This window comes from Lepisosteus oculatus, chromosome 2, assembly GCF_040954835.1.
Source record: "Lepisosteus oculatus isolate fLepOcu1 chromosome 2, fLepOcu1.hap2, whole genome shotgun sequence".
Classification (NCBI taxonomy): Eukaryota; Metazoa; Chordata; class Actinopteri; order Semionotiformes; family Lepisosteidae; genus Lepisosteus; species Lepisosteus oculatus.
The window spans coordinates 14,749,544-14,776,836 of NC_090697.1; the positions used below are offsets into that span (position 1 = coordinate 14,749,544).

Consider the following 27,293-nt stretch of genomic DNA (forward strand, 5'->3'; position numbering starts at 1 on the left):
TATTATTATAGTTTACAATAAAATAAATCCCAATTCTAAAGTACCATTAAACCACTCCAGATAAGGAAAAACATGACAATAAATTTATTTAGTCGTCATCACTTTACAGCTGGAACTCTGGGAACTCAAATACAACATCTTTGCCTGTGAGCTTCTTGTAGACACCAGAGAAGGTCTCAACCTAAAATGGTAAAAAAAAAACTTGTCACTCATTTTAGTAAGTTAAAAGCCTTTCAAATGATTAAACTTTAACATCACATTAAACATTTAAATATGTGCAGTAAAGTTAATCTGTCCCTCAACAAAATGCATATATAGTTTTAAGGGTTTCAGTATATATTGTCATTAATGAAAGCTTAAAAACTTAACTTAAGAATACCAGAGTTAAAATGTGCACTGCATGGTTTTTCTCCCCAGTAACTGCCCAAGGACTCTGGGAAGATGTAGGAATATACAGGACGCTGTCCTCACCAGCCAGAAGGCCGGGGACAAGCTTGCTCTCCAACGTCGTGGAACGGGACTGTACGTCATGGCACTGCGAGGTGCTACGCTCCCATACGCCACACGAACAGAGCCATGTGAGAGCAACCTCACAGGATGTCCACGTTGTAGAGGGTGGGGGGGAGGTGGGTCAAACATAATTAAGAGTTCTTGAGACTAACTTACTTTGTGTTCAACATTGTTTTGCTGGGCCTTGTCAAGGTGAACCTTAATGAGTCGGCTGCTGTCCAGTTTCACACGGATCCTCTTGCCAACAATTTCACTTGGAAAGACCAGGTCTTCAAGGATGGCATCATGCACTGCAGTCAGTGTACGGCTGAAACAGATCAATGGAACTGTTGTATATCACATTGTATATGACTTTAACGATTGTATACAATGAGAATATATAAGCTCGATTAATTCACCTCAGTCATGTCTTATGGTGAGTACCAGCATAATACAACAGCATCCTTTGAGTTTCTAAATCTTATCAGAACTTTAAAAACATTTGGTGGCAGCACAAAGTATAAAGTTTAAAAACTGACAGGGAGATAATGAAATGGTAAAAATCTCAGGTGTCATGTTTTTCACCATACACTAAAATTTGTTTAAAGCTGATTACTGCAAACCATATAACGTACAATTAGTCTACATTATTGAATAACATTTGAAATTCTTGAGAACTTTGATTATAAATGTCTATAGTTTCCACCTTTAGAAAAGATTCTGAAGTATACCAACCTATCAACACTAACTTCAAATTTCTAGAAGACATGAAGCTATGACTAAACAAGTGCAATCAGATGGATTTTTACAGTATTTTATTACTTTAAAAATGCAAGTTGAAAATTATTCTAATGCTCCTATAGTCTTATAATTAGCTACAAATTCAAGTGTTACTGTACAAATCTGAAAATGGCTAGATTTAGCACTCCGATTTTAACATCAACTGTCAAATTTTAATATTTTATACAAAACGTTGTGCACTGCATGGTTTTCCTCCCCAGTAATTGCCCAAGGACTCTGGGAAGGCATAGGAATATACAGTACGCTGTCCTCACCAGCCAGAAGGCCGGGGACAAGCTTGCTCTCCAACGTCGTGGAATGGGACTGTACATCATGGCACTGTGAAGTGCTACGCTCCCATACGCCACACGAACAGAGCCATGTGAGAGCAACCTCACAGGATGTCCACGTTGGGTGTGAAAGTATGCCTAACATGAATTAAAGGTTCTCAGTTTTTACTAATACACCATTGAGGTAAATACAAATATTCAGTGATCGACAAGTATTTTTGCCTATTTAGAATTATTTCCCCACATAAAAGTAACAAGTTAATAATCAGGTTCAAGAGTATGTACTTTATTAAATATTTACGCTTTTGAACATACCTCCTGGGACGCTTCTGCTTGTTCTTTGTGCGGCTTTTTCTTGTTGGTTTGGGCAGAATTCTCCTCTGTTAAGAAAACATTCAACATGCTGTAAGACAGCCTGCTGGGATTTTACTGTAGTAATATAGCAGTAAAACCACCAACAGAGAAAAGACAACCAATCAAAACCTACCAGTATACATATAACCATATTAGCATACCCTTTTCGTCTGATATGAATAAAATCTAAGATCTTTCGGATCAGAGCAGTACATTCAAATTCACAATCTCAGGCTATAATTAAGGCAAAATAATGTGCACTGCATGGTTTTCCTCCCCAGTAACTGCCCAAGGACTCTGGGAAGGCATAGGAATATACAGGACGCTGTCCTCACCAGCCAGAAGGCCGGGGACAAACTTGCTCTCCAACGTCGTGGAACGGGACTGTACGTCACGGCACTGTGAAGTGCTACGCTCCCACACGCCACACGAACAGAGCCATATGAGAGCAACCTCACAGGATGTCCACGTTGGGGTTTAGCAATTCTGGATCAATAGACTGAAGATTCAAATTAAATCAGCATAAAAGCATAAGCACCAAAGCTGAAAGACATGGCTTGTATACAACATCATTGTCTATGTTAATCACAGCAGTACCACCTTCAAATCTGATCTTATCAGATCTCAGAAGCTAAACAAGACTTGGCCTAGTCAGTATTGAGATGGGAGACCTACAAGGAAAACTGAAATGCTGTTTAAGTTTAACTAGCAGGAAGTATGCTTCCCTTGTGATCAGAATGTCCAAATTAACACCCCAGCATAGTGACTGGGAATACTGCTATAGGAGGCATCGTCCTTCAGATGAAACATTTAACCAAGTCCGGGACTATACGGTTCTTAAAGATCCCATGGCACTATGTCAGAAGAGTAGACATATTAAACCAGTGCCATGGCTAAATGCCAATGTGGCCTACCTCATGCCCCTCCTTAATTCAAGTAGTGACAACTGCTCACTTCACTACCTGATCTGCTGTGTAGTGGGGCTCTTGCACATAATGACTGCCGCACGTCACCCAGGTGGGTGCTGCACTTCACAGGTGGATGAAGTGGGTCCCCTCTTATATGTAAAGCGCTCTGGGATCCTTTGGGATGAAAAGCGCTACGTAAATGCAATTAGTAAAACCATGTAGCTTTCTAAATTTACACGTAAAAGGAGCATCCGTCCATGTTAAAGAAGGAAAGCCTCTGAAGTACATCTAACTAGTGACTCCAAGCTCACATTTGGAAAAGTCTCCCAATATGATCGGAACAATAATTCCACTTCATTTGTAGTTCCACCTTATTAAATTCCAGCAGGGATCAAAACCAAGGGGAAATAAGATAGGCAGCACATTACATTCTTATTTCATGGTTGAAATCCAGAAAGCAAAGTTTTATGAACATGGTTTAATAATGTGCAAACCAAAGGGAAAGTTAAACTTTTGTTAAACCAAGATATAGAGCTTCAGGTAAGACAGCAAAAGTACCTGGCCATAATTAGAAGATGGCCCAAGGCCAAACATACCTGGGCAATGAAGACTACGTGTTTCCCACTGAATTTCTTCTCCAGCTCTCGTACAAGCCGAACCTGGATCTTCTGGAAAGATTTCAGCTGAGGCACTGGCACAAAGATGATGATAGCTTTCCTGCCACCACCAACTTCAATTTCCTTAAAACATAAATAGAATACCTCATTCTAATAAAAATAACTACTTCAGGACAGAAACCTACCACAGACTAAATACATAAGACAGATGTAGAAATAATCACTAGTGTAAAGACTTGATCTTCCACTTGATTAGCAGAAGTTGTGCACTGCATGGTTTTTCTCCCCAGTAACTGCCCAAGGACTCTGGGAAGATGTAGGAATATACAGGACGCTGTCCTCACCAGCCAAAAGGCCGGGGACAAGCTTGCTCTCCAACGTCGTGGAACGGGACTGTACGTCAAAGCACTGTGAAGTGCTACGCTCCCATACGCCACACGAACAGAGCCATGTGAGAGCAACCTCACAGGATGTCCACGTTGGGGTTAAGTACAACATCAAATGTTTTGAAAAGCTCAATGAAAGCAATAAGTAATATTAAACAAAAAAAATGATTGTCCTGGTGAACGTTTAAGAATAAACCTTCACCTGTTCTTTTGCAGCCTACTTGGTACAAATTTGTTTTATCCAAACCCCCACCACCCAAAAAAACCCGAATGTTTTACACCAGAGCATCTCAGAAGTCACACTGGCTCACAAACCTTAGCAGCAGTGATATTAAGCTCTCTCAGCTGAGCCTTCAAGTCAGAATTCATCTCCAACTCCAGAAGAGCCTGAAATACGCAAAGGTAAAACCTCGGATGTTTATACAACGAACTCAAGATAAAAATGACCCTATACCACACAACGGACGAAATGGCAATTATAACCAGAACTTGAAATTCACAAGTTGGTCAAAGGCTTTGATACAATTCATACCTGGGAAATGCCCGACTCGAACTCGTCGGGCTTTTCGCCATTGGGCTTCACGATTTTAGCGCTGGTACTGAACATGGCCTATCAAAGTGGAACAAAAAAAGACTATACATTAGTGAGGAGGAAAATATTCTAATCAGAAATTGAAAGACATTTTCTTCAGGCTTCTAAGACTGAAATGAACTAAAGAAGTGGTACACATATCAATCCAATAATCAGATGGACGCTTTTTTCTGCTTAACGCCAAAAACACGCCTATATGTGTATGCTCTTTTAATGCTAAAAGACAGTATCGACCATTTATAGTAGTAAAACAAACATACACGCATAGCTCAAATACGTCTTAAACGAAACCGGTTAGAAGTATCAGTACTGCAACAAATAGTTACAACAAAAACTGTTAAGTTTAAATGGGACTGCTCCTAGGTAAACCGACAGATATACCATCCATAGGGAAAGTTAATCTATATTCTTTAACAGGTCTTTGTGTGAAATTCTTGCATTGAATTTGAACGCTTTAGACTAACACACTTGGGGCCCGAACGATTATGGCTGTCCGTATCCTTCCAACACACCGCCAGATACAACCCTCTCCTTTTACCTTCACTGAACAGCCATCCACAAACAAAGAGACAAGAATCTAAAGCATCCCTTCATTCTTTATTAAATCAAAAACCAAAACACACTCTTTAGTGCGTATTTTAATTACTTTTTGTTTGAAAGCATAATCTCTGTTACACTACCAGCAACCTACCTCAGTCAGTGACGGCCTAGGAAGAGAGCGAACTCTCGCGAGAGACGGGTAAAAGCGCGGCGACTGAAGGATTGTGGGAAAACAGTCATTCGAAAGTACTGTGCGACTCACCGGGTCAAAGTGCAAGCTGCAACCGGGGTCGGCTTATATGTATATTTTGGTTTAATTTGAGATCTTAGTGTACTGTAATCAGGTGAACAATTCAGAATAAAAATAATTCTGCCAGCACTTTCTGTTGAAGAGGTTGCCTCTTTAATTATTCCTGGATTCTCATTATACGTTTCGAGAATGTTGTGTTCGTGCTGTGTGTAGCTTTTATTCATTGGAGTAAAACGTTCTTTATATTTTTTAACAGTTAAGGGGACTCTGTGGAGGGGGAAACTTATTCTCAGCCTTAACTTGATTTATGAACATTTGACTACTACACAGACAATCTGTAGGAGTAGGAATTAGAACACTCTATTTGAAACGTACCGAAGCTAAAATGTGTTATTATTGTTAATATAAACCCCAATGATTACGTGAAACAGGTGCTATTAAATGAAAGAAACAACGCCCACGCTGTGTTGGTTATCCGTACTTCACAAAAAAATCCGAAATACGCAATAATTTATTCTATTCACATTTTATTATTTTATTATTAAAAAAATGAAATGTAAAGTGTACCTTCTTCCTACGACATAACACCCTTATAGTTGGAGATGTTCCAGGTATTCATTGGTTTCATAAAGTATTAAAACACATAATACATCAATAAATTCAGTTTTAATTAGATACTTGAGCATGTAATGTCTTGAAAAACATAGTCATAAAGTCAGTCATCAAATCAAGTCCCTTTCCTGCAGTCTTGGAAATCTCTTGCTTTTCAAAATTATTTTTTACCAGACGGTTAAAACTGGACAGTGACATGCTTATATTTAGGAGTAGTACTGCTGTTTGTGTGCTTGTAAATGCTGCATACCTCAAATTGTGCCAGTAAACTTACCAGTTGTATTAAAAGGCAAATGTGCTACTGTATATGTCTCTTCAGATAAGTCAAATCATTAATAAAATAATGTATTAATATTATATGATAAATAATAATTAGGAACAGGTAAAAGTTTATTCCATGCCGAAAAGAAAAGAGACAACTTTTGGCTGAGGAGCCTTCTTAATAATTACAATAATTCTGACATTTCAGAATTTTACCTCTTCTCCAAAGCAGAGGGGTGATATATTTTTACCTGGTCAATTGTCCTTACCAAATATTGGGGTTTTTTAAAGAAAAAGGAACCTTTCTTAGTGATCATGAGTTGGCTAACTGTCATCAAAAAACACATTGTTTGTAATATTGTGTAATTACTGTACAAGCAAGGAAGGGGAGATTAGATGTGAAGGGGCAAAGGCGTTTTGGAAAGATGTTCAGTAGGCTGCTCTGTTTTCTGCAGTATAGGACAATGAGAGGTGCTTGGATGCTGGTCTCAGTCCCTCCACAAAGATGTCATAGTAGTTTTATAAGCAATAGTGACACATTCATGCAAATTAACAGTTCATTCACAATCCAGTTGTAATGTCTCTGTTATCGCTGGGCCCTTTAAATGTTTAATAACAATACATTATATTGTTATGAGCTACAGTAGGTTTCAACGTTTCACTAACGTTTGCAGTTCAGATTCGGATTGCACTACTCACAGTCTTGTTCAGAAGTGAGCCTGCAGATAAACAACGAGACAGGTAAACACAGATAATCAGAGGGGGTTTCTGGTGATTTTCTCTGGTTAATTAGCTTCATAGTAAATCATTAGAGCCTTCAACGGCAAGTAAAAACAGCATGATGAAAGGAGAAAGGAACAAGGGGAAGACAGAATAGAAGAAACTATCACCCTTCTCTTCCTCAAAGCTAGAGCATGTGAGAGGGACTTGCTCTCATCAGTTTTGGAGACCAGACTCTTGCTTAGTAATCTGATTATTATTTTAGAGAGTTTGCGTCCTACTTATTTTAGAAAATTCTGATTTCCTATATTGTGAAATCCTCAGACTTTAAACATACCTTGCGAGCTTGTGATACATTTCTAGATTGATTCCAATTCACTTCTGGACATCCATGTTATAGGAAAGGAGATGTAGTTCTGAGCTGTATTCTTTTATTAGGTCACAAGGATGTTCTCATTTTGGCCTGCAAAATGGGTTTCTAAGTCTGTAGGAGGAAGGCCTTTGAAACACATAGACTGGTACATACAGTATGTGTTTTGTTTGACTTTGTGTAGTTGTACCTTAAGTATTGATAATACATTTTCTTTTGAATGTACAGCTTTTGAATTCGATTTCATTACTATTGTAACGCATACGGCCACCATTGCAGGTTGTTCTAGCTTTCTAGCGTGGTGACATCACCGCAGCTGTTGGGCTGAGGGGAGAGTTCCCTTTAGCTCAAGTGGCTGGGTCCCTGTTGAGTGACGCCGGAGGCCTTGGTTTGAGTCCCCGTTGGTGGGGGGCCAACCTGAGGCGGCAGAGGTGAGGGCGCATACCCAGGAGAACTCCATTGACATTGGTGTCAGAGTGGGGTGGGATAGCCCTTTGCCGAGGACGGTGAATTAAGCAGGGGAGAGTGTAACGCATACGGCCACCATTACAGGTCGTTCGAGCCGGCTTACCAGCGCAGTGATGTCACCGCTCTTCCCTGTGAATAACAGAGACCACAGCCGTCGGGCTGAAGTGGGGGGCTGACCTGAGGCGGCAGAGGCTAGGGCGCATACCCACATACCCAGAGCGCTACACTATATTGCTAGAGAATATAAAAAAAATTAACATGCCATTTCTCACATGCCTCATTTAACCTAACAGCATTTTACTTAACTGCTCCCTTTATTTTGTAACAATATCAAATATTGTTGTCTGCTCTATATGACAATGTGGAACTCTATCCTCACACAAACAGGGAGGATTGCTGATCTCCAGGAAAATGTAAATATTGCTTATTGCTAGTACAGCTGCAATGCATAACACAGACACATTCATACTGTATTTCTCCAGAGCTATAGATCTTATTCTGGAGCCAGCTGGCATCCTTTTAGAATCAGGTGTCTATTTTTTTATCTGAAATAAGAAAATATGAAATATTAAAAGCAATAGGAGACCATTAAGAGAGTCTGGTTCGTTTGGTTGTTAGTGACTGACTAATGCAAGGATCTCACCCTGCATATCTTGAAATAAGCTAGGACATCAGCTGTGATATTATTATTTTTTTAATTTATATAAAATATCTGTGTATTTAGAGTACACAGATATTTAACTGGTTCCATTCTTCACCCCTCTGCTCTTCTTAATACCATCTTCCACGGTCTCCTCTATTGTTATTGTTGTATTGTTGTAATTATAATTGTGTCCTGTCTTGTGAAATTTTCTTATTTATTGTTGTAGTCTTCTTATTTATTGTTATTGTCATCCTGTAAAGCGCTTTGAGAAGCCACCTTTAAAGGCGCTATATAAAATAAAGTTTATTATTATATTTATTATTATTATTACAAACTGCGGTATCTTATTAGAGACGTTTAGATGTCTTCGTCTTCCAACCAGCAGAGTGCGTATTTTGTTACATGCACACCTGTCTTAAATTTTACCATAGAATAACTTGGAAGTGAACAATATGGTTCTTGTCTGCTGTATTTTATTTGACCACAGACGGGAAGAGACGTAAAGGAGGTGGGGAAAAGCAAGTGTTGAGTTCATGGGAAACGGGGAGAAGCGATTTGAGTTAGGTTTTGATGCAAACAAGGGAGGGTGTTGAAGTTTTTATTTTTACTATTACCTTGATTTTAAAGTTGCAGTTTTCGTTATTTTTAAAAGATGTACCACGTTCTGCTGTGAGGATGTTATCGTCTTCAGGTTTTTGTGAAACACGCAAAGCGCAGAGACACAAATACTAAGTCAGTTTTTAAACCGATATTAAAGGTTATGTTGAAATTGTTAGGTTTCTACAGCATTATACGCAGAAGTGTGTGCCTTGGAACAGCAGAGATGGTGAAGGGAAGGTATTTCTACGCCGTGAGGAAAGGAAAGAGGCCTGGTGTTTATAATACATGGTAGGTTACAGTCATGGAGTGTATAGTGATGGAGTATTTTAAACTTTATTTTTTATTTATCGTAATAAACATTTGATCCCATGTATGCAGATTGATTTTGGTTGGTGTATAGTAGGATATTACACAGCTAAAAACGAAAAGTCTTACACGAAATGAAAAGTATCAGTCTGAAACGACAATAAATACCTTAATCGTACATTATCGCCATTATCACTTGATTTGACTTGCGTTGTTTTATTTGTCTTATAATCATTTAAGTAGTCATTTAAATGCATCACGTAAAGATAAAATTGAGTTGACGCAAACCGTTTTACTTGTACAATGAGAAATTAAACTGTATTGGCAAATGAGGTCTACGGCAAATAAAGACAATTTAAATATTACTGTGAGATAAATGTACAGTATGCTACAGTTATGGAACATGGACTTTATTATACTGAAGCTATTTGCAATACTACGGAAAATCTAAAAATATAACCCTATTCATGCTAATGGAAAATCTTTTTTTACACTAGTAAGTCCCAATTATTATACCAAGTTCCTCCAGCTTTGAATTATTCAATGAATGATAACGAAGAGTCAATTTCAGCAGTTAATGTTTTCTAGCTTCTCATATGAATGGAAAACGTCTCATTTATTCATTCCAGGGATGAATGTAAGTGTCAAGTTGACAAGTTTCCCTCTGCCGTTTTTAAGAAATTTGCTTCAGAAGAGGAAGCTTGGGCATTTATTGGCACGAAAACCGAAGAGCCAGTTGCATCTTCAGAAGCAGGTATTAGGATAAAATATGTAATTTCTCTATACTTATCTTAGTTAAAGCATTTATGGCCAAATTCAGGTACTTGTTTTGTCAAATTTCGTAATGCTGGAGTAATGTATTGATTTCTCTCTAATTTCTCAGTATTTTTATCTTTTGACCACTGTCAACAGCCAAGTCTGAAAGCAAGTAGTGTTTACCCTCACAATTCTTCTCTCTGCCATCCTTACAGTTCACAATTCCTTTTGTTTTATTCCCAACTGCCCTAAACTTTGCATTTATTGTACTATTAGGATTGGACATTACTTAAACTTCTGGAGGGTGAAATGTAGTCAAGTGTGGATTATAACTTGGAGGTTGCACATATGTTAACTGTGAATGTGCTGAAGTGCTGAGCTTGAAGAAGCTACGTATGAAAAAAAGTGTCAAGATTGACACCTAATTTACATATTCTGGACAGTTTGGTTTTGGGGAAGCAGTGAAAGAGACAGTTGGAATTGTAGGGATATAATGTATATATATTTTGATTTGTTTAATTAAATCAAGGGATGCATTTGTACAATTTGCGCAAGAACTGTTCACTGAATGGACTTTGTTTAGAATGTTGTGAGCACAATAAGAACACAAAAAAGGTGACAAGCAAGAGGAGGCCATTGAGTCCTGCTGTGTGGTTAAGCCAGTATTTCATCTTCAATGTTATGGCTAGGTGCCTCTTTATCTATTCCCACAGTGTTTCATTTAAAGGAGTGCCTCCTTGTCACCAGTTCAAATGTGCTTCCACATAGTTTTCACATGTGACCTCTTGTTCATGTTTCATTGCTGATATTCGAGTTCATTGCCTTGACTTAAGTAGACATTGGTCAGAGCATTTGAGGATTTAGTATTCTTTGTTTATGGAATGTTATGATCATATTTATAAATATAAAACAAAGTTATATCCAGTGTAGGACTATGGGCTAGTGAAATTCATCTTACTTTCTCCTGATCAGGTGAATACTGTAGTGACCCATTCAGCTCATCTGGGATGCTGAAAGCTGCTCTTTTATCAAAATAACCAGGACTAAAAAAATAACGTTAATTGAGAACTACTACATAAAATGTTGATGGGAATATCGCGCTGATAATAAGGTTGCTGTTTGTATTTGTGTGAAAGATATGTGACCTGTTTTACAGGAAGCAGCAGCAGCAGTGAAGTGGAGCACACAGGCAGTGAATCTGTAACAATCTTGGCAACGTCATGTGGATCCAAGAGGTTGTGCCCAGATTCAGGGGAAGCAGAGAGTGCATCAAAACGCCTCAAGAGGACAGTGGAAGGGTCAGAATACACCTCTTCAGTCACAGTGGGCGACGATAGTTTCACGTACATGGGTAAAGAGAAAATGTCAAATAATACATTAAGTAAATATGTTTTGGCTTGTATGTTGTTAGCTGATCAGAATGAATGTTGCATCTGTCATATTGCCACATTTGCACTCATATTTAGCTTCTACAGAAACAAACTAGAGTGTCGAATGTGATCTTTCAAACTAACGCACAGCTAATAGCTAACAGCTTCGATAATGCTCCAGATATATAATGCTCAAAATGTTTATATGGGTGGCAGGAATAGTTTACGGTGAGATTTAAATAATCTGGAGACAGAATGATACATCAGTGGTTGATTAACATAACTGTGTCCTTACTAAATATTTTTTTTCAAAACTCTGGGAGATTATCCAGTGATTATCTGCATGAATGATTGTTATATATATGTTGCTGCATTTCACTTACAATCATGAAAGGTTTCTAGTTTCCAGAGGCAGAGATCACATTGCAGTTGGCATTCATGTTATTTCATTACACTTCCTTCACCCCATTTTCCAAGGGGCAGTAACTATGTGATGGCTAATGCTCAGGTTATTGCCTGTGATGCCTGTTTGCTTTTAATGCTCCCTCAATTTGGTGGCTGTGAAGTGGTAATAGTGTAATCATAAGGTGATTATCTAGCACTCACCATTTCTGTAGCTCTGTCTTGTACCCCTGCTGTCAGTCTTGGTCTACTCTTATGAGCTTTATAGTTCACTGAACCAAACTAAAATGACTTCTTGCCTGGTAAAAGTGTTACTCGTTTTTCCGGTATAAATTGCTTGATGTGTATTTGTATATTTGGCAGATATAATTCCAATAAGCATTTTGTTGTCATCTGGATCATGAATCCGTAGTTAAGATAGTAGTGACAGCTTTGTATGCTGAACTATCACTTGTTTTGGCCATTGAAAAAGCTTGTATTAAGGGAATCATGGCTTTTGTGTGCTTTTAAGGTGATGCTGTGGTTGTCTATACTGATGGCTGCTGTTCAGCAAATGGAAAACGAGGCGCACGGGCTGGAATTGGGGTCTACTGGGGACTCGATCATCCTTTGTAAGTGAACTTTTTATTCTTAGGTAGCAGCTGTGGCTCAAGAATGAAACCTCATTGGCTTTGAAATGTACTAAAATTCACAATTGTCTGTAATTTAATTCTGCAATATTAAGTTACCCATTTTTTGCAGCGTCACAAACGCTTGAATATATGCCTTTATTTTAAATGTACATTTTAACTGTTGACTTATAATTGTCTATTATTACTGAACCTGATTCACAATGATTTTCCTAGATCAGTTTGGTAGAGCACAAAGCTTACACTAACAGACACGTTTTATTAGTCAAGCTGCATTGGCCATATCACCCTGCAACTCGCAACTGGCAACCTACTGAAGTAAAGCAGGTGTGAGCCTGGTCAGTACCTGGCTGGGAGACTCCTGGGAAAAACTAAGGTCACTGCTGGAAAAGGTGTTAATGGGGCCAGCAGGGGGCGCTCACCCTGCGGTATATGTGGGTCCTAATACCCCAGTATAGTGATAGGGACACTATACTGTAAACAGGCACCGTTTTATGAGACGTAAAACTGAGGTCCTGGCTCTCTGTGGTCATTAAAAATCCCAGGGCGTTTCTCGAAATGAGTAGGGGTGTAACCCCGGCGTCCTGGCCAAATGTCCCATTGCCCCTTACCAATCATGGCCTCCTAATAATCCCCCTCTATGAATTTGGCTTCATTACTCCGCTCTCCTCCCCACTGATAACTGATGTGTGGTGAGCGTTCTGGTGCACTATGGCTGCCATCGCATCATCCAGGTGGGGCTGCACACTGGTGGTGGTGGAGGGGAGTCCCCATTACCCGTAAAGTGCTTTGAGTGGAGTGTCCAGAAAAGAGCTATATAAGTGTAAGCAATTATTATTATTATTATTTATTATTATTACTACTACTACTACATCGATACTGCTTTCCAAGAGCCTATTGTTGAAGGATAGAGTGAGGGAAGAAGGGATACTAAAGAAGTTTTTTAGGAGACCAGTTGAAAACAATGTAGGGAGAGGCTCTCACTTTCATGTCTATATACTGTTCTGCATTGCTATGATCTTTTGTCTGAGTGCACGGGCAAAATTGAATTTATAAAAATTTGAGACTGAAGTGTTTACTTTTTTTGAGGCATGGATAGTCACAGTAACATAAAATCCTATACATGCCAAGCTGACAGCAGCCAGTAATTGGTGACACCCCTTAGGCTTAAATGTTTCCTGCTCGACACTGCTTGGCTCCTGGACAGTCTTAGTCACAGATGGCAAGTGTAATGGCCTGGGGGACCAGGACCTGTTCTTCTTTTTGAGGCGAGAACTTACCTTATTGTAGGAACATCTACCTGTGATATATTTAAATAAGAGGAAGCTATTTAATGAATACAAAAAATGTAAAATCACTTGAAATTATGCATTTTCCTCTTGTTACCATCACTATAATAAATTAATAAATACTACAGTACATTGTGAGCTTTAACTTCTGGATTTTAGAAGACAGTACATGGAAATTGTAAACATTCATGACAGCAGACCTTTCCTTGGGGTTACAGCTGTTTTTTTTTTAAGGTTTTTCTTTCGTCTTTTCTCATCCAGGAATGTAAATGACAGACTACACGGAAAACAAACTAATCAGAGAGCAGAAATACAGGCAAGTCATGTGTGAAAGGGTAAACTGTGTACGTTATTTCTCTTGAACAGCTTGGAGGTGAATAAAACCTGCAATGTACACTTGTGTTGTCTTCGCTCTCTTCCCCTCCGAGTTGGCTAGTTATTTATTATTGGATATTGTTACAAAGAATGGACTAAGGCGCCCAGGATCTGTCAAACTACTTTCAGAAGCTGCTATTTCAAACTCAGAGCGGAGGTGCTTTTACTAAAGTGTAGTAATGTTACTATTTACTATGAAAAATTATATTTCTCTTAGTTTTAATTAAAAAACCTTTGCCTTTTCTGAAACCTGATTTGTGTATGCATTTAATTCAGTAGCTGTATTTAAATTGCCAGTATTGCAATTGGGAAGTTTTCTCATTTTTAGTTTTGATAATTTCATATTATGTCCATTTAGGCCGCGTGTAAAGCATTGGAACAAGCAAAAAGCATGAATATGAAGAAAATTGTAATCTACACTGACAGCATGTTTACGATCAATGGTATGTTAAACTGTTACTTTCAGCACTTTAGTGTCTTCAAGACAAGTGGCTTACAAGTACTTGAGATTTGATTGTTGTAACCAGTCCTGGACATTGAAACCTATGGAGGCTTATTAACTTGTTCTGTGATTTATAAGGTCATTTGTTACACCAAAGCTAACTTACTGTTGCTGTTACTACATGCTATGTACACTTACTCAACCCATTTCTCTGGGTTTTCATTAGTAATTACTTTTCATGTTTGAACATTTTTTCACTTGGGGTTGTGCATTACAAAGTGTAAATACAAGTAAAATAAATTCTGATTTAATATGTCTTGAGACTGTGAGCCCACAAAGTGTGTTGCTTCACAAAATGTGTGTAGACTTTCTGTAGGCACTCTATATTAAAATTCTGTACATTTATTAGGACTTTATTACCTAAAATTTTAATTACCTAAAATATCCTAACCATAAAAAATTGACATGTGAAAGAAATATGTAGGAAGCAAAAATGAAACAAACCATAGTTAAGTCCTACTTTGAAGGCCATTTTAATCTTATGTTGACTATGGGATTATTGAACAACTGTTGCTCAGTTATTTACACATTCAGTATAGCTTGAACGTACAGTACTTTAATTTCCCTTTGGGTTTCATAGATATAGAGGGACTGTTGCCAATGCAAAGAATGGTTGTGTATACAAGGATGAATATTTTGCTGTGTTATATTCACATATGGTACTGTAGACATATCCTTGTATCTCTAAAGGGTCAGGCTGAAGTTAATTAAAATGATGTCATGTTCATTTCAGAACTGATTTCTTATTTTCAAAGGCATTACAAAATGGGTGAAGAATTGGAAGACTAACGGATGGAGGCTTAAAACTGGTGGGCAGGTCATTAACAAAGAGGACTTCCAAAAGCTTGACAAGTTGACCGAAGGCTTGGAGATAGTTTGGGTAAGTGTATTTAGACAACATATAGTCAAAGACTGTAACCAGGCAACATGTTATGTGTTCCATTGGCTGTAAATTGAAAAGTGAGCCTTTACTCCCTAGTCTGCATACAGGTAAGTGTGAGTTCCATTTGGACCAGTCTGTGTGAAAGCTTATTTGCATTTTTATAAATATGAAATATTAACATTAATGAGTTCTTTACAAATCTCAAATAGGTATTCTAATGGGGTATGTAGAGAACTTTAAAAGTAGGCCAAGTCTGTATCTGTAGCATACGTAGATCAGAAATTACAAATGCCTCAGAAGAGCCTTTTGTAGATATAGAAATGACCATACTTAAAAAAACTTTAAATCCCAAAGTGAATTATGCCTGAAATCCTACTTACAAGACAAATGTATTGTATATGCCACATTTTGAGAAATAAGGTTTTTTTTAGTGTGGCACACAAATGTATTTAATCAAAACTTAATATTAATAAAATATGTATACAAAAATGATTTGAAGGAGGATTTTGAGAGGATGTGTTTTATTTTCTTTAAAAGGGAGATTATTTGACTATCCATGTCCATAATTGTTCTAGCCTTTGAGAGTTACAATGAGCTGGAGCCTAACCTGCAAGACTGCACCCAGGATGGGATACTTTTCTTCATAGTCTGCTTTCTTGAAATTGTTCATTTGAAACATTGAAACATTTAGTTTAGGCTCTAGTTTGAAAGCATTTTATTTAAAATATTGACTTATTATGGGTCACTGTTTTCTAATTCACCTGTTTGTCCTATTCTTTTTATTGTATTACAAGATCAGCACAAATGTTTCATTTTGCGAACTAATTGATAGATCAGTCCTTCTCAGTTTCCACCTTTTCCATTGACAGACTTGTTTTTTTCACTGTCTTTACGAGGATAGTTGTAGTTTTCCTACAAAACCACTTCTTCGTTAGCATTTTTCTCCTGAGCACTGTGTATTCACTAATGTTATATTCAGCACCATTACTCTCTGTTAGCTATATTTCTAGAATTCCAGTTACTGTGCATAATGAATACTTGTTAAAGTGTCAGCTTCTGTCTCATTATGTAGCATTTAGATAGAGGCATTTCATTGCCTTATCCTTTATTTCCTTTATCCTTTGAGTTGTCTTTTCGACTTTATTCTTTTAGTTCTCTTATTGACTTTCTGTATATTCATTCTACATTTTCTCTTTCTTTGGTTTCTCTCCCCATTCCACTGTGGTTGCAATGTTTTTGAATTTTCTTTGGATTTGTGTGCCACGACATCTGGTGACAATCTGATTTACTGTAGATGTAATCTGTCATATCTGCGCTGACGGTGTTTGCCATGGTAGACAATGCTGAGGCCTGCTTTGGCACACCATGGAACTGCTCACACCACGATAACGATGGTTTGCTCCCTTTTTATCAGATGCACATTCCAGGCCATGCTGGATATAGAGGAAATGAAGAAGCTGACCGTCTGGCAAGAGAGGGAGCATGCAAGCCATTGAATTAACAACTATCAGTCAAGTCCTCTGCTATCTGATTAGAGACATTTTCCACCCAGTTTCCATATAGCTAAACTATTAAAACAGATATCGATCTCAGATTCTTTTACATTTTGTATTTGTGCATTTGTCAAACTAATCTGTCCAAGTTTAAATGAAAGCATGGATGTGATTAATGTTAGGAATAAAACGCTGTGTATTTAAGTTATGTTCTTTGACAGAGCCTGTAGTATATTTTTTCAGGTGTATATTTTTTTGAAGGTTTTTATTTTCTTAAAAGTATCTGATAATTTGTTTCAGTAGAGCAGTGGCAGTTAAACATTATCAAAATAACCTTTTTTCTTTTGGATACTAAATGAGAGCCCTCTGCTTATTTTTTAAATGACAAAATGAAAGTGTAATGTTGTTGGTAAAACAGGTTGTGAAGAAAGTTCACACGTATTGTTTAAATTGTGAACTCATTAAAATGAAACATTTAATATAGTGGGGTTTGTCATTTCTACAGTTTTTGTTAATATAAATCAGTTGGGATGATTTTACACTGGCTAATCAATACAAGAAATACTTTTCATTTAGCAGATGTCTACTTAATAGTACAATGCAGGGATATCTGATACTGGTCTTAGGGCTAGAGGGTCATGTATTCTCTTTTTTGCTCCACAGCTAGAGCCCGCACTGACAACCCTTGATTAATTATCATGAACAAAGGCTCTCTGTGATTCACTCTAACACTTCATTGTTCAAATGTTCATGGAAAATCTTTATATAATTTTACTTGCACTAGAAAGTTGCAGTTTGGAGGAAAGGTGCATCTTTGAACTGTTGTATGTCTCAAATTGCCTAAAAATAACAACATTGATTATATGATATTTAAACTAACTTTCTAAGGTCTGATTTCACAAATCGAGAATTGTTCCCAGGCATCCTGGAGGTTCTAGTGCAGGGTTCTCTAAACCTTGTCCTGGTGAGCCCCAGTCCATCCGTTATTATTGGTAACCACTAGCCCTTGAACAATTTAATTATGGTCAATTAAACCGTTGTTTTGCTAACTTAAGAACATAAGAATAGTTACAGATGAGTTGGTGCCAATCAGGCAATCTGGTCCATTTAGTTATAACTGTAACTTACTGATACAAGGATCTCATACAGCAATTTTGTGAGGGAAGTCAATACTGTATATTGGATTCAGCCACACACTGTAGTTGGGCAGCTTGTCCCATTGTCCCACAACCCTCTGGGTAATGAAATACTTCCTGTTCTCAGTTTTAAATAAAATTAAATCTCGTTTCTACTTTCATACATTCTGGTTCATTTTGAAGACGTCTTGTCATTGTCAATGCCTTTGAGGATTTTGAATACTTGCATCAATCCTCTTTGTTAAAGACTGAAAAGGTTCACTACTTTCAGGCTGTCTCTGGCTGCTCTTTGCTTGAGTGCTTCTAGACAAGCTATATCTTTTATATAACCTGATGATGAAAATTGTACACAATGTTCTAAATGAGGCCTAACTCTTAGATTTAAAATCTCTTGATTTTACATGCATGTGTAAAAAAATGCATGACAACAAGAAAAGACCTTAGTGACTTTATAAGATAATGATGGTTGAAGTACATGTGGGAGGAGCTTCGGTGATCGAGACAGCTTAATGTTCTCAAGTTTCACAAGCAACAGTGCCTAAGAAGATGCAACATCAGCATATGGTTACGGTAGGCAGAAATGCATCCTCCAGGGTCATGATAGCTTTGTATTATTTCTAAGCACAAGGCAAAACACCAAACAACTGCAAATAGATTGCAAATTTCAACCTACAACACTAGAAGCCAGTTTAATCAAATAATAGTCCAGAACCCCAGATATTGGATATCACACCAGCCATACATGTTTGTGAGTCCAAAGTGGTCCCTCTTTTAAATTATTTCCAGTCACTTCGGACTTACTTTTAGACATGCCGAGTTAGGAAGCAGAGTGCAATATTATTATATACATAACCAAGAAGTAAACTGGTATATTCAAATTTCTGATAGCTGTAATATACTGACATCCCACCCTGTCAGTTTTCACAAACCATATCAGGAATTAATCACTTTCTGATATTGGATGGATTATGCTTATTTCTGTAACAGTTTCTGATAAGAGCTATATTTGTTCTATAGTGACTAAAAAGACCAAACTGGGAAGTTTAACACTAGCAAATCACTTACAAGCGTAAGCATGTCTAAGATCAGATCACCTCTCATGGAAGAACTCTTGACCAACAGCTATGAATCACCATGAAAATGAGCAGGATTTCCCAAGAGCTAGTCAAATTTTACTCAGGTAGACCTTAATTGTAGAAAGTGATATTTAATATTCTCTTGCAATAACAGATCAGGATCACTTCCAGATAGGGTAGCGTGAACTGAAGATATGTGGGGCAATTCCTGCTAAAATACTGTAGCATATTGGGCAAACTGAAGGTACTGTTGAAAAGGATAATTGGAAGGAAGAGGAGCTCAGAATAAGGAGGACTTGTGAAAGGATCCTGACCGGCATTTGGAGCCAAGTACTTGACCTGAATTTAGAAATGAGAAAGAGAGTCTGCAATACAAACAAGGTAACCTGGAATGTGAACTGCAATGATTAGAAACAGATAGGAAGAGATATTTGAGACATCTGAGGAATTTCATGATAAGCTGGGAGGACCGTTTTACTGCAAACCAATACCCTTGATAACAGCCCCTGACAGACAGGCCTGCAGTGAAACCCTGATGATGGGAGATGACAGAAACTGTGGTCAACTCCAAGTGCCAAAATTGGTTTTTGCTTCACAATCTGAAGTTAGGGTTACATGGTGATGCAAGGAGGAAACTGAAGAAACAAGACCTAAAAAATAGGAGATAAATCCCTGGCCTTGTGGGAGGATATGCACGGCATAGTTCAGATGGCCCAGTAAAGGACAATAAATCCCTTTTAGTACAAAACTTGACAAGTAGATGGAGAGACAATTGAATACAATCTCTAGGCAAGGAGGCAGAAAAATCTTTAAATTTGAGAACAATTCCACAAAATTAAAAGATTCTAAAGGAACTTTTCCTCAACAAGGAGGACACCTACAGTATTTTCCCTAAAAACAGATCGGGATGGATAAGACTCCTGGTGAAATCTACAGCAAGGAAACTGTCAAAGAGCTGAGGAGGTGGAAGCTTGTAATTATTCCATATGTAGGGTGGTGAAAATATTTGAACTGCCAAAGGTTAACTAAACTGCAAAGTAAAATTTACCTCATTGGCATACACCAATGATATGCTAATGATTTCAGATAAAATTTCAGGAATGGTTTTGAATGCCTTTGAAAGACAGGCCATCTAGTAGATAGAAAAGATAGGATCAGGGAGGTAAGGCAATTCAGAAGCAAGTTCAGAAATATCAGTGGGGGTGGAAAGATAAAAATAAATAGTCATTGAGGAGCACAGACAGTGAGGGGTGGCAGAGGCATACAGAGTGGGGGTGAGGTGTTTTACTGTGGTAGCTGCAGATGCCAAGGAATCAAGAGAATAAGGAAGAGCAGGATGAGGAACTGAAGTTATTTCAAAGTTGGTGATCTCACATGAACAATATAGGATTGCTGAGAATATCTTGAGATTGGTGAAGATTAAATGTGGCTTGGGTTTAATGAGAAACACTGCAGGGGGGGAACAGAAGAGGAGAAAGGAGCATGGTCAATCCTGGGCTCAGCTGCAGGTCAGAGGTATGAAGTAATAGATAAACAGAGGAGAACATGCTACAGGAGAGAGATCTGACACAAACACAAACCCAGAGGTCAGTGACCAGAAGTCTCCTCTAGGAACAGTGTTTCCACTGGAGTAAACAAGCTGCTGCTTTGACATAAAAAAAAGTTTGTGATATTCATATAACAAAGATTCCTTGAAATGGCTAGATCTAAAATAATGCGTGTGTATTTGTGGAGCTCCTGTCAATCGTTAGGAAATACTGAGCACAAAATATTCCTGAAAACACTGAGAGACTAATTTTCTGAAATGGTGAGAATGAAAGAGGAGCAAAGGTCAGTAGATTTCAGTAGGATGGAAAGAAGGCTGTAATTACAGAGGGAATCAGCAGGGTGAGGATGCTCTCCTTATTGTTGTATACAGTTACTGTTTTGTTCAGAAACGAATCTGTTATAAAACAGGAATTGATGTGTCAAAGAAAATCTTCATGGGCGTATTCTGCACACAACCAAAGAAGGCTCGAAACCTTGTGTTTCTTTTCTTTTCTTTTCAGCATGGAATAAACCTTTACTTGTTCCTGTTCATAACAATGTTTACCTTCTATTTAAAAAAATGCTCCATTATCTGGGGATGATCCTCTTATTGTTCTTCATAGAGCTGTCTTGAGAGCTGCTCTAACTGTAAAAAGGCAGAGATGCACAGCTTATGATTTGTAGTGTTTTTTTTGAAGACATTAAAAAACTGCAGCTTCTACTATCAAACCAGCCTCGAGCAGTAAGCTTATTAGGAGGGGCAGCAAACCAGTAGAAGAGTTTAAGCTGCCTGAGAGGTGTGTTGGCAGCTAGATACTTGCCTCACTCCACATGCTACTGGCACCCTGGAAGAGTGTGTGGAGCACCTTCAAGTCATGTAAATCTTGCTCGCAAACTAACTGAAACACTGCTTACCACCAGTCCTGGTTCTGGCTGACTGAGCAGGTATTTTTCCTTCCTACTGAGCTGTAAGGTCACCACTTGCATGCTTTCACAGATGATGGGTTTTAATTAAGATAAGATCACTTTATTAGCCATATACAATTTCTTGCATTAGGAATTTGTCTTTTCGCATACCCCAGCTTGCTCTCCATGAGACACAGACACAGAGAAAGGGAGAGAAGCTTGGGGTCAGAGCGCAGGGTCAGCCATTGTACAGCGCCCCTGGAGCAGTTGGGGTTGAGGGCCTTGCTCAGGGGCCCAACAGATTTAATTGAGCTCCCATTAGCTGAAATAAAACATTATACTGTACTTAATTATCCCTCAGAGGAAATAATGATGAAAAAGTGTTCAGGATGTATTTTATTGTACATATTTAAGATCATTATTTTGTCTCTTATTTTTTGTGAATAACATACATTGATTTTTTAGATTTTTATAATGAGTATTTTTAAACCTAATTGCTATGACTCTCGAATCAGTAACATTGAGCAGCTATTCCCTTGGTTCTGATCAATGTTAAGGAATAGTGAACAGCTAATCAGTATTAAGTATTTACCGTGCACAGTCATGATTAATCTTGGGTATATTATTTCAGCAAAGGCAAAATGATTTACGCATGAATTCCTTTCAGTGCATGGGGGGATTCTAAAAATTCCCTCCTATCTAAATGTGCCTAGATAGACTTGAAATCAGACTGTAATTCTACAAAATCAGCAGTTCTATTTAAAGCATCTATTGATCTAGTCATCTAATCTGATTGTTTCTTTTTACTTGTTTGCGCCCTCAGCGCTGTGTTTCAGTCACACCCTACTCCAAGTATAGATCTACTCAGTGAAGGTATGTACAGTACAGTAAATGTAGTCCCCCCACTATTCATTTATCCATTTATTTATGTATCCTATTCTGTTGTTGTGATTTCATGAGACTCTTATGTTTTGCTTGTATGTTTTGTACTTCTGTGGTAGATGCCAAACAGTTGCTTTAGTTAGTGTACACTGCCTTGAGATGTACCATTAATCATTAAAGTGTTTATACATACATAAATGCTCTATACGCTCTGCCAAAGCGGCCAACCACACGCCGCCGGCATCGAACATGCAGTCAGATGCAACGCAAATGCAATCTTTTGATTGCGCAAGTGTGTGAACTTGCTTGTAGCCTGAGCTAATGACGTATTTCTGGTTGAGGTCTCGCAGACGGATTTGACCTAATGTTGCGCAGAATCTGTGCAGACGTGTGTTTTTGGAGAACGGGGTTTGCTTTTCTCCCCTGTAACTACAGGTTTCCTCTTGACTTCTTCTTGTTTAACGGGATTTTATTTGATAAAAATGGAGGCTTGGTACATGGACAAGTCTTCTGAAGATAAAAGAAAACCACATAAACTAGATCCAAACCAACCGGTCACTTTGGACGAACTGAAGAAAATTGGGGTTTACTATTGGAAGGTATACACAGTAGATTTAAGGTGCTGCTGCGTTGGGTGTAGTTAGATATGAATTGAGTACTACACATAATAGTATGTAGGAAAAGAAGAAATAAACGTCACTGTAAAGTACCCGAGAGAATGAAAGTTATGCAGTCGATAATAATATAATCAACTTGTTTTGAAATGTCTTTGCATGGGGAGAAGAACAATGCATGTTGTTGTTAGATCACGCGGGTGTGTTAGGCATTACGTTTATATTACATATCGACCGGGTTAGCTGACGGTCAGCCATAGTGGCAAGACAGTAAAAATTGTGTTTTAGCTGTGTCTAATGCTTTTATTATAAAAAAATGTTTAGATTTAAAAATATAGCTGAGGTAGACCGCTAACAGATATAAAAGCGTAAGGATTTCTCTAAATTCCTCAGCGGCAACGCCTTTAAAAATGAAGTGTAACAGATTTGTGAAAATAAATACATTATAATAATTATTAATGATTATACTTGAAGGACAGTGTTATTCTTACGTTGCCTGTTTGCCTTCTTGGTTTAGAATACCAAGCACAGCTTATGTGAAATGAAAGGTGTAGTTGTTTATTTTGTACAATCGTGCAGAACTGAGCGTTAGATCCATCCGGGAGGCAACTGTTGTCTTTTCTCCTTTTCCCTCCCAGTTAAATGCTGACATGTATGAGACTGACCCAGAGCTGCAAAAGATCCGCCTTGAGAAAGGCTATTCGTATATGGACATCATCACTATACACAAGGAGAAGCTTCCAAATTATGAGGAAAAGGTAGACCGGTCCATATTCGTTTCCTTTGATATTTTATAGGCCATATTATTTTCATAACTTCCCAGAATAATCAGTTTGTTAGATCAATTATATCAGGCTGTGGTAAAGTTAGTCACATCATTCTAAGGTGTTGATAAGAATCATGAAGAATAGCAAGAATGTGTTATAGCTACAGTACCTTGGATAGAGATAGAGGATTGTCACCCAGTACATGGAGTAGCTTAACAAACCCTTTCCTGTACAAAATGTGATCCATTTTGTTCCTTACAAATAAACGTTAGCTTAAGTTTTATTTTTTGTGTAAAATGTTAAAATCGTTGTATTGTCAACTTTTGGATATGCACCATTTGGCTTAGACATAGAGCAGCTTTTAGAAGGCTGAATCTGCTGTGCTTTAAAAAGGAAAGCTTGCAATGTGATGAAATATTTATCCTTCAACATACTGAAAACTGAAAAACATACTGAAAATACAACAAAATTGAAAAATCTACAGAACTGCAGAACAAAATCAAAATGCACTTTTGTGTTGTTAATGCCAGTAAAAAAAAATCCATACACCATTGCGTTTGGGAACATTCACGATTATTATAATAGGTATTAGGTGGTAGTTTAAAAATATGAGCAATGACTGATGAAAGAAATATTTTTTTTTGGTGGCTTTAGTAAGAACATTAAAACAACTGGCTGATCAGAATACCTAAATAGGCATATGAGGACATTAAAAAGTTAGGCAGACAGAACCCTGTGGGACACCAAAAACAGCAGGAGTGACACATGGCCTTGTCTGAATCACTGTCCTTACAGAAACGTTGTATCAGTGTATTTTGCTACTGTATTTTTTTTTCTCAGCTGCAAATATTTTATGAAGAACACCTCCATCTGGATGATGAGATTCGATATATACTAGAAGGAAGTGCTTACTTTGATGTAAGAGACAAATATGACAGATGGATAAGGATTGCCATGATGAAAGGAGACATGATTACATTACCAGCAGGAATATATCACAGATTCACAGTGGATGAAAATGTATGTATTATATGAACGTATTCAGTTTTTAAAAAAGTCATTTTTGCTTGGCCTTAGACAATAGAGTAGTGCAAGGCTGTTATATATTTTAATTGTAGATTCTAATCCTTTTATTCTTCTTAATATGTCTTCCCTTTTTTACTGAGTGCTGCTGACCTGTTTTGCAATTGAATTTCAAGGTATTCATGACATGGATTGATAGGCCATAGACATAGCCATAGAAGACAAGAGAAGACAGAATCATAGAAGACAGAAAGTGTCCTCACTAGTGGCATCACTGTGTGGTACAGCAGTACTGCCATGCATGACAGAGATGCACTACAAAGGGTTGTGGCAACAGCACAGAGGATTATAGGATGTGATTTACCATCAATCGGTGAGATTCACAACATCCACTGTCGCAATAAAGCCCAATCCATCATTCAGGATCCCAGCCATCCCGGCCACAAACTGCTCTCCCCCTGCAGTCTGGCAAGTGGTACCGCACTGTTAAAGCAAGGACCACAGACTCAAGAGCTTCTATCCCACTGCAGTATGCATCCTCAACAGCCAATTTTAGTGCCTAAATACATATCTGCAGAATGCACTTTCTGCGTGGTCTACCATGTTTCTTTGGTCTCACTACTACATATTTATTTTTCTACAAAATATTTATTGTTCCCGTTGTCTACATTGTGTGGTGTTGTCTGTTGTACTGTGTATGTCTCGAGATTAAGAATTCCAATGTATGTGTACATATGGCAATAAACTACTCTACTCTTACTCTTCATGATATTTAGCTCTTTTAACATCTACTCTTGATAATAACTCTACTGTTATATACGGTAGAGTATATATGTTCAGTATTTGTTACCCAGACACTCGTTTAACAGAATGTACAGCATTTATGTGCTTGACACTTAATTAATTAATTATTCACTAAAACTTGTCTTAGCATGCGCAGTTGTGTTTCTTCTTTTGGTTTTGGAAATTTAGCAATCCATTTACATTGTGGTATAGTAATATTTGAAGAATATTTTACAACATCAGGGATCAGTGTAGAATACATGCACTTTAATGCTACTGTAGTGATCAAAAGAATTTCAGAAAAGAATGTCTGTTTAAATAATGTATGAGACTAAGGAATAATTCTTTTTTTGTTTATATTATTTATTTAAGTTTTGAAAATTTTACAAACTGCTCATCTCATACTGCCTTTTATTCTATATTTTAAGCTTAAGTTGTCTTTAACACTTGACTACTATTGTAGAGGCAATGCCATTATATTTATTAGCACTTCGCTATTTTGTAAAGTAACAATAGCAGTGCAAGTGCTCTTGCAGTCCAAAACTGAGTTATCATGAATAAAATGTTGTACAATATGTTAGTATTGGAGAATATACCATTGTTACCCTGTATATGACATGTCATTTAGTTAGAGAGCAACATTTAAATAAGTTTGCAAAAATCAAAATGTTATTTAGGTGGAACAGAATTACTGTAATTGCTCTTTAACCCTTTTTTTTCTCGTCTCTCCTAGAATTACACAAAAGCAATGAGACTGTTTGTTGGGGAGCCTGTGTGGAAAGCATACAATCGCCCAGCTGATGATTTTGATGTTCGGAAACAATATGTCAGTTTTGTCAAAAGTGCCTAAAATGACTGAGATTTGGATGTCACATTTGACTTTCTAGAAATGCCTTAATAGAAGAGGGTGAAGATGAGAAAATAATATGGCAGAGCATAAACAGTCAGATTGATGTTTTCCTGCATGTGGTTTGTTAGGGCCTTGGAGGGGATTTACACTGACAGTTGTTTGCTACATGCATAGCAATAAGCATTGCAGAGCAATCTCCTGTTACCTTTACAGAAAACTACTAAACTATATGCAACATTGGACAAATTGAAAATATTGCCACACTGGTCAAAGGTGTAATGTTGTTAAGATACGTTTATATTTGGAAGGTAGATTAAAATATATGCAGTTTCTGATTTATAAATGAAATACTAACATAATTATACTACATATGGTTGAAATCACGCACAATGCTTGGATAACTTAAATATATTCTAGTACGTTATTTGTTCAAAATAGTATTATCTTACTACCAGATGGGCTAGATGGGTCGAATGGCCTTCTCTTCTTTGTAACCTTTCTTACTCCTGGTTTCCACTTTGGCACCAGAAGTATGTTTTAAGGTTTGCAAACAAACACTGCTGTAGTCAGAATTTTTTTATATTAAGACATTATATGTGCCTTCAATTATTTTAATTAATATAGTCAAAGAACACTGGACTTTTAAAATACCTTCAATCAACAGAATTTCAGATTACTTTTGGAAATTGTATTACTCTTGCTGAGTAAATAAAAATATAAAAACACGCAGCCTGTGCTTTTTTGTATCACTACATAAAAACATATCGAATCAGAAACATATGATAGGAATAGGTGAAAAATGTTCTTCAGATAAGCCTGTAAATGCATATTAATTCTGTGGAGT

The 27,293-nt window shown here is 37.5% G+C and overlaps 3 protein-coding genes and 4 non-coding genes across 8 annotated transcripts; 2 read left to right on the forward strand and 5 right to left on the reverse strand.

The window, feature by feature from the left end:
• Positions 1-69: 69 nt before the first annotated feature.
• rps7 (ribosomal protein S7) lies at positions 70-5,139 on the reverse strand. Its single transcript, XM_006626379.3, has 7 exons — positions 5,108-5,139; positions 4,357-4,434; positions 4,140-4,211; positions 3,418-3,561; positions 1,875-1,939; positions 667-817; positions 70-181 (listed from the first exon to the last, which is right to left on the reverse strand). The coding sequence occupies exons 2-7, from the start codon at positions 4,429-4,431 to the stop codon at positions 104-106; spliced, it is 585 nt and encodes a 194-aa protein (XP_006626442.1). The 5' UTR covers positions 4,432-4,434; positions 5,108-5,139; the 3' UTR covers positions 70-103.
• Positions 388-610, reverse strand: LOC138226735 (small nucleolar RNA SNORA73 family). The gene has a single exon (XR_011184673.1). It is a non-coding gene; the product is annotated as a small nucleolar RNA SNORA73 family (small nucleolar RNA).
• Positions 1,461-1,683, reverse strand: LOC138226724 (small nucleolar RNA SNORA73 family). The gene has a single exon (XR_011184662.1). It is a non-coding gene; the product is annotated as a small nucleolar RNA SNORA73 family (small nucleolar RNA).
• Positions 2,165-2,387, reverse strand: LOC138226746 (small nucleolar RNA SNORA73 family). The gene has a single exon (XR_011184677.1). It is a non-coding gene; the product is annotated as a small nucleolar RNA SNORA73 family (small nucleolar RNA).
• On the reverse strand, positions 3,699-3,921 carry LOC138226713 (small nucleolar RNA SNORA73 family). The gene has a single exon (XR_011184659.1). It is a non-coding gene; the product is annotated as a small nucleolar RNA SNORA73 family (small nucleolar RNA).
• Positions 5,140-8,771: 3,632 nt separating the features above from the next.
• Positions 8,772-17,368, forward strand: rnaseh1 (ribonuclease H1). Of its 2 annotated transcripts, none has more exons than XM_006626397.3 (8): positions 8,772-9,168; positions 9,816-9,940; positions 11,099-11,293; positions 12,226-12,325; positions 13,894-13,948; positions 14,366-14,450; positions 15,265-15,389; positions 16,807-17,368. In XM_006626397.3, the coding sequence occupies exons 1-8, from the start codon at positions 9,041-9,043 to the stop codon at positions 16,891-16,893; spliced, it is 900 nt and encodes a 299-aa protein (XP_006626460.2). In that variant the 5' UTR covers positions 8,772-9,040; the 3' UTR covers positions 16,894-17,368. The 2 variants fall into 2 exon arrangements, with proteins under 2 accessions (XP_006626460.2, XP_015213144.2); XM_015357658.2 differs by having other exon boundaries at positions 9,081-9,168; positions 9,865-9,940.
• A 5,371-nt stretch (positions 17,369-22,739) lies between these two features.
• Positions 22,740-27,175, forward strand: adi1 (acireductone dioxygenase 1). The gene is made up of 4 exons (XM_006626380.3): positions 22,740-23,011; positions 23,665-23,784; positions 24,634-24,813; positions 26,333-27,175. The coding sequence occupies exons 1-4, from the start codon at positions 22,895-22,897 to the stop codon at positions 26,447-26,449; spliced, it is 534 nt and encodes a 177-aa protein (XP_006626443.1). The 5' UTR covers positions 22,740-22,894; the 3' UTR covers positions 26,450-27,175.
• The last annotated feature ends 118 nt before the right edge of the window (positions 27,176-27,293 follow it).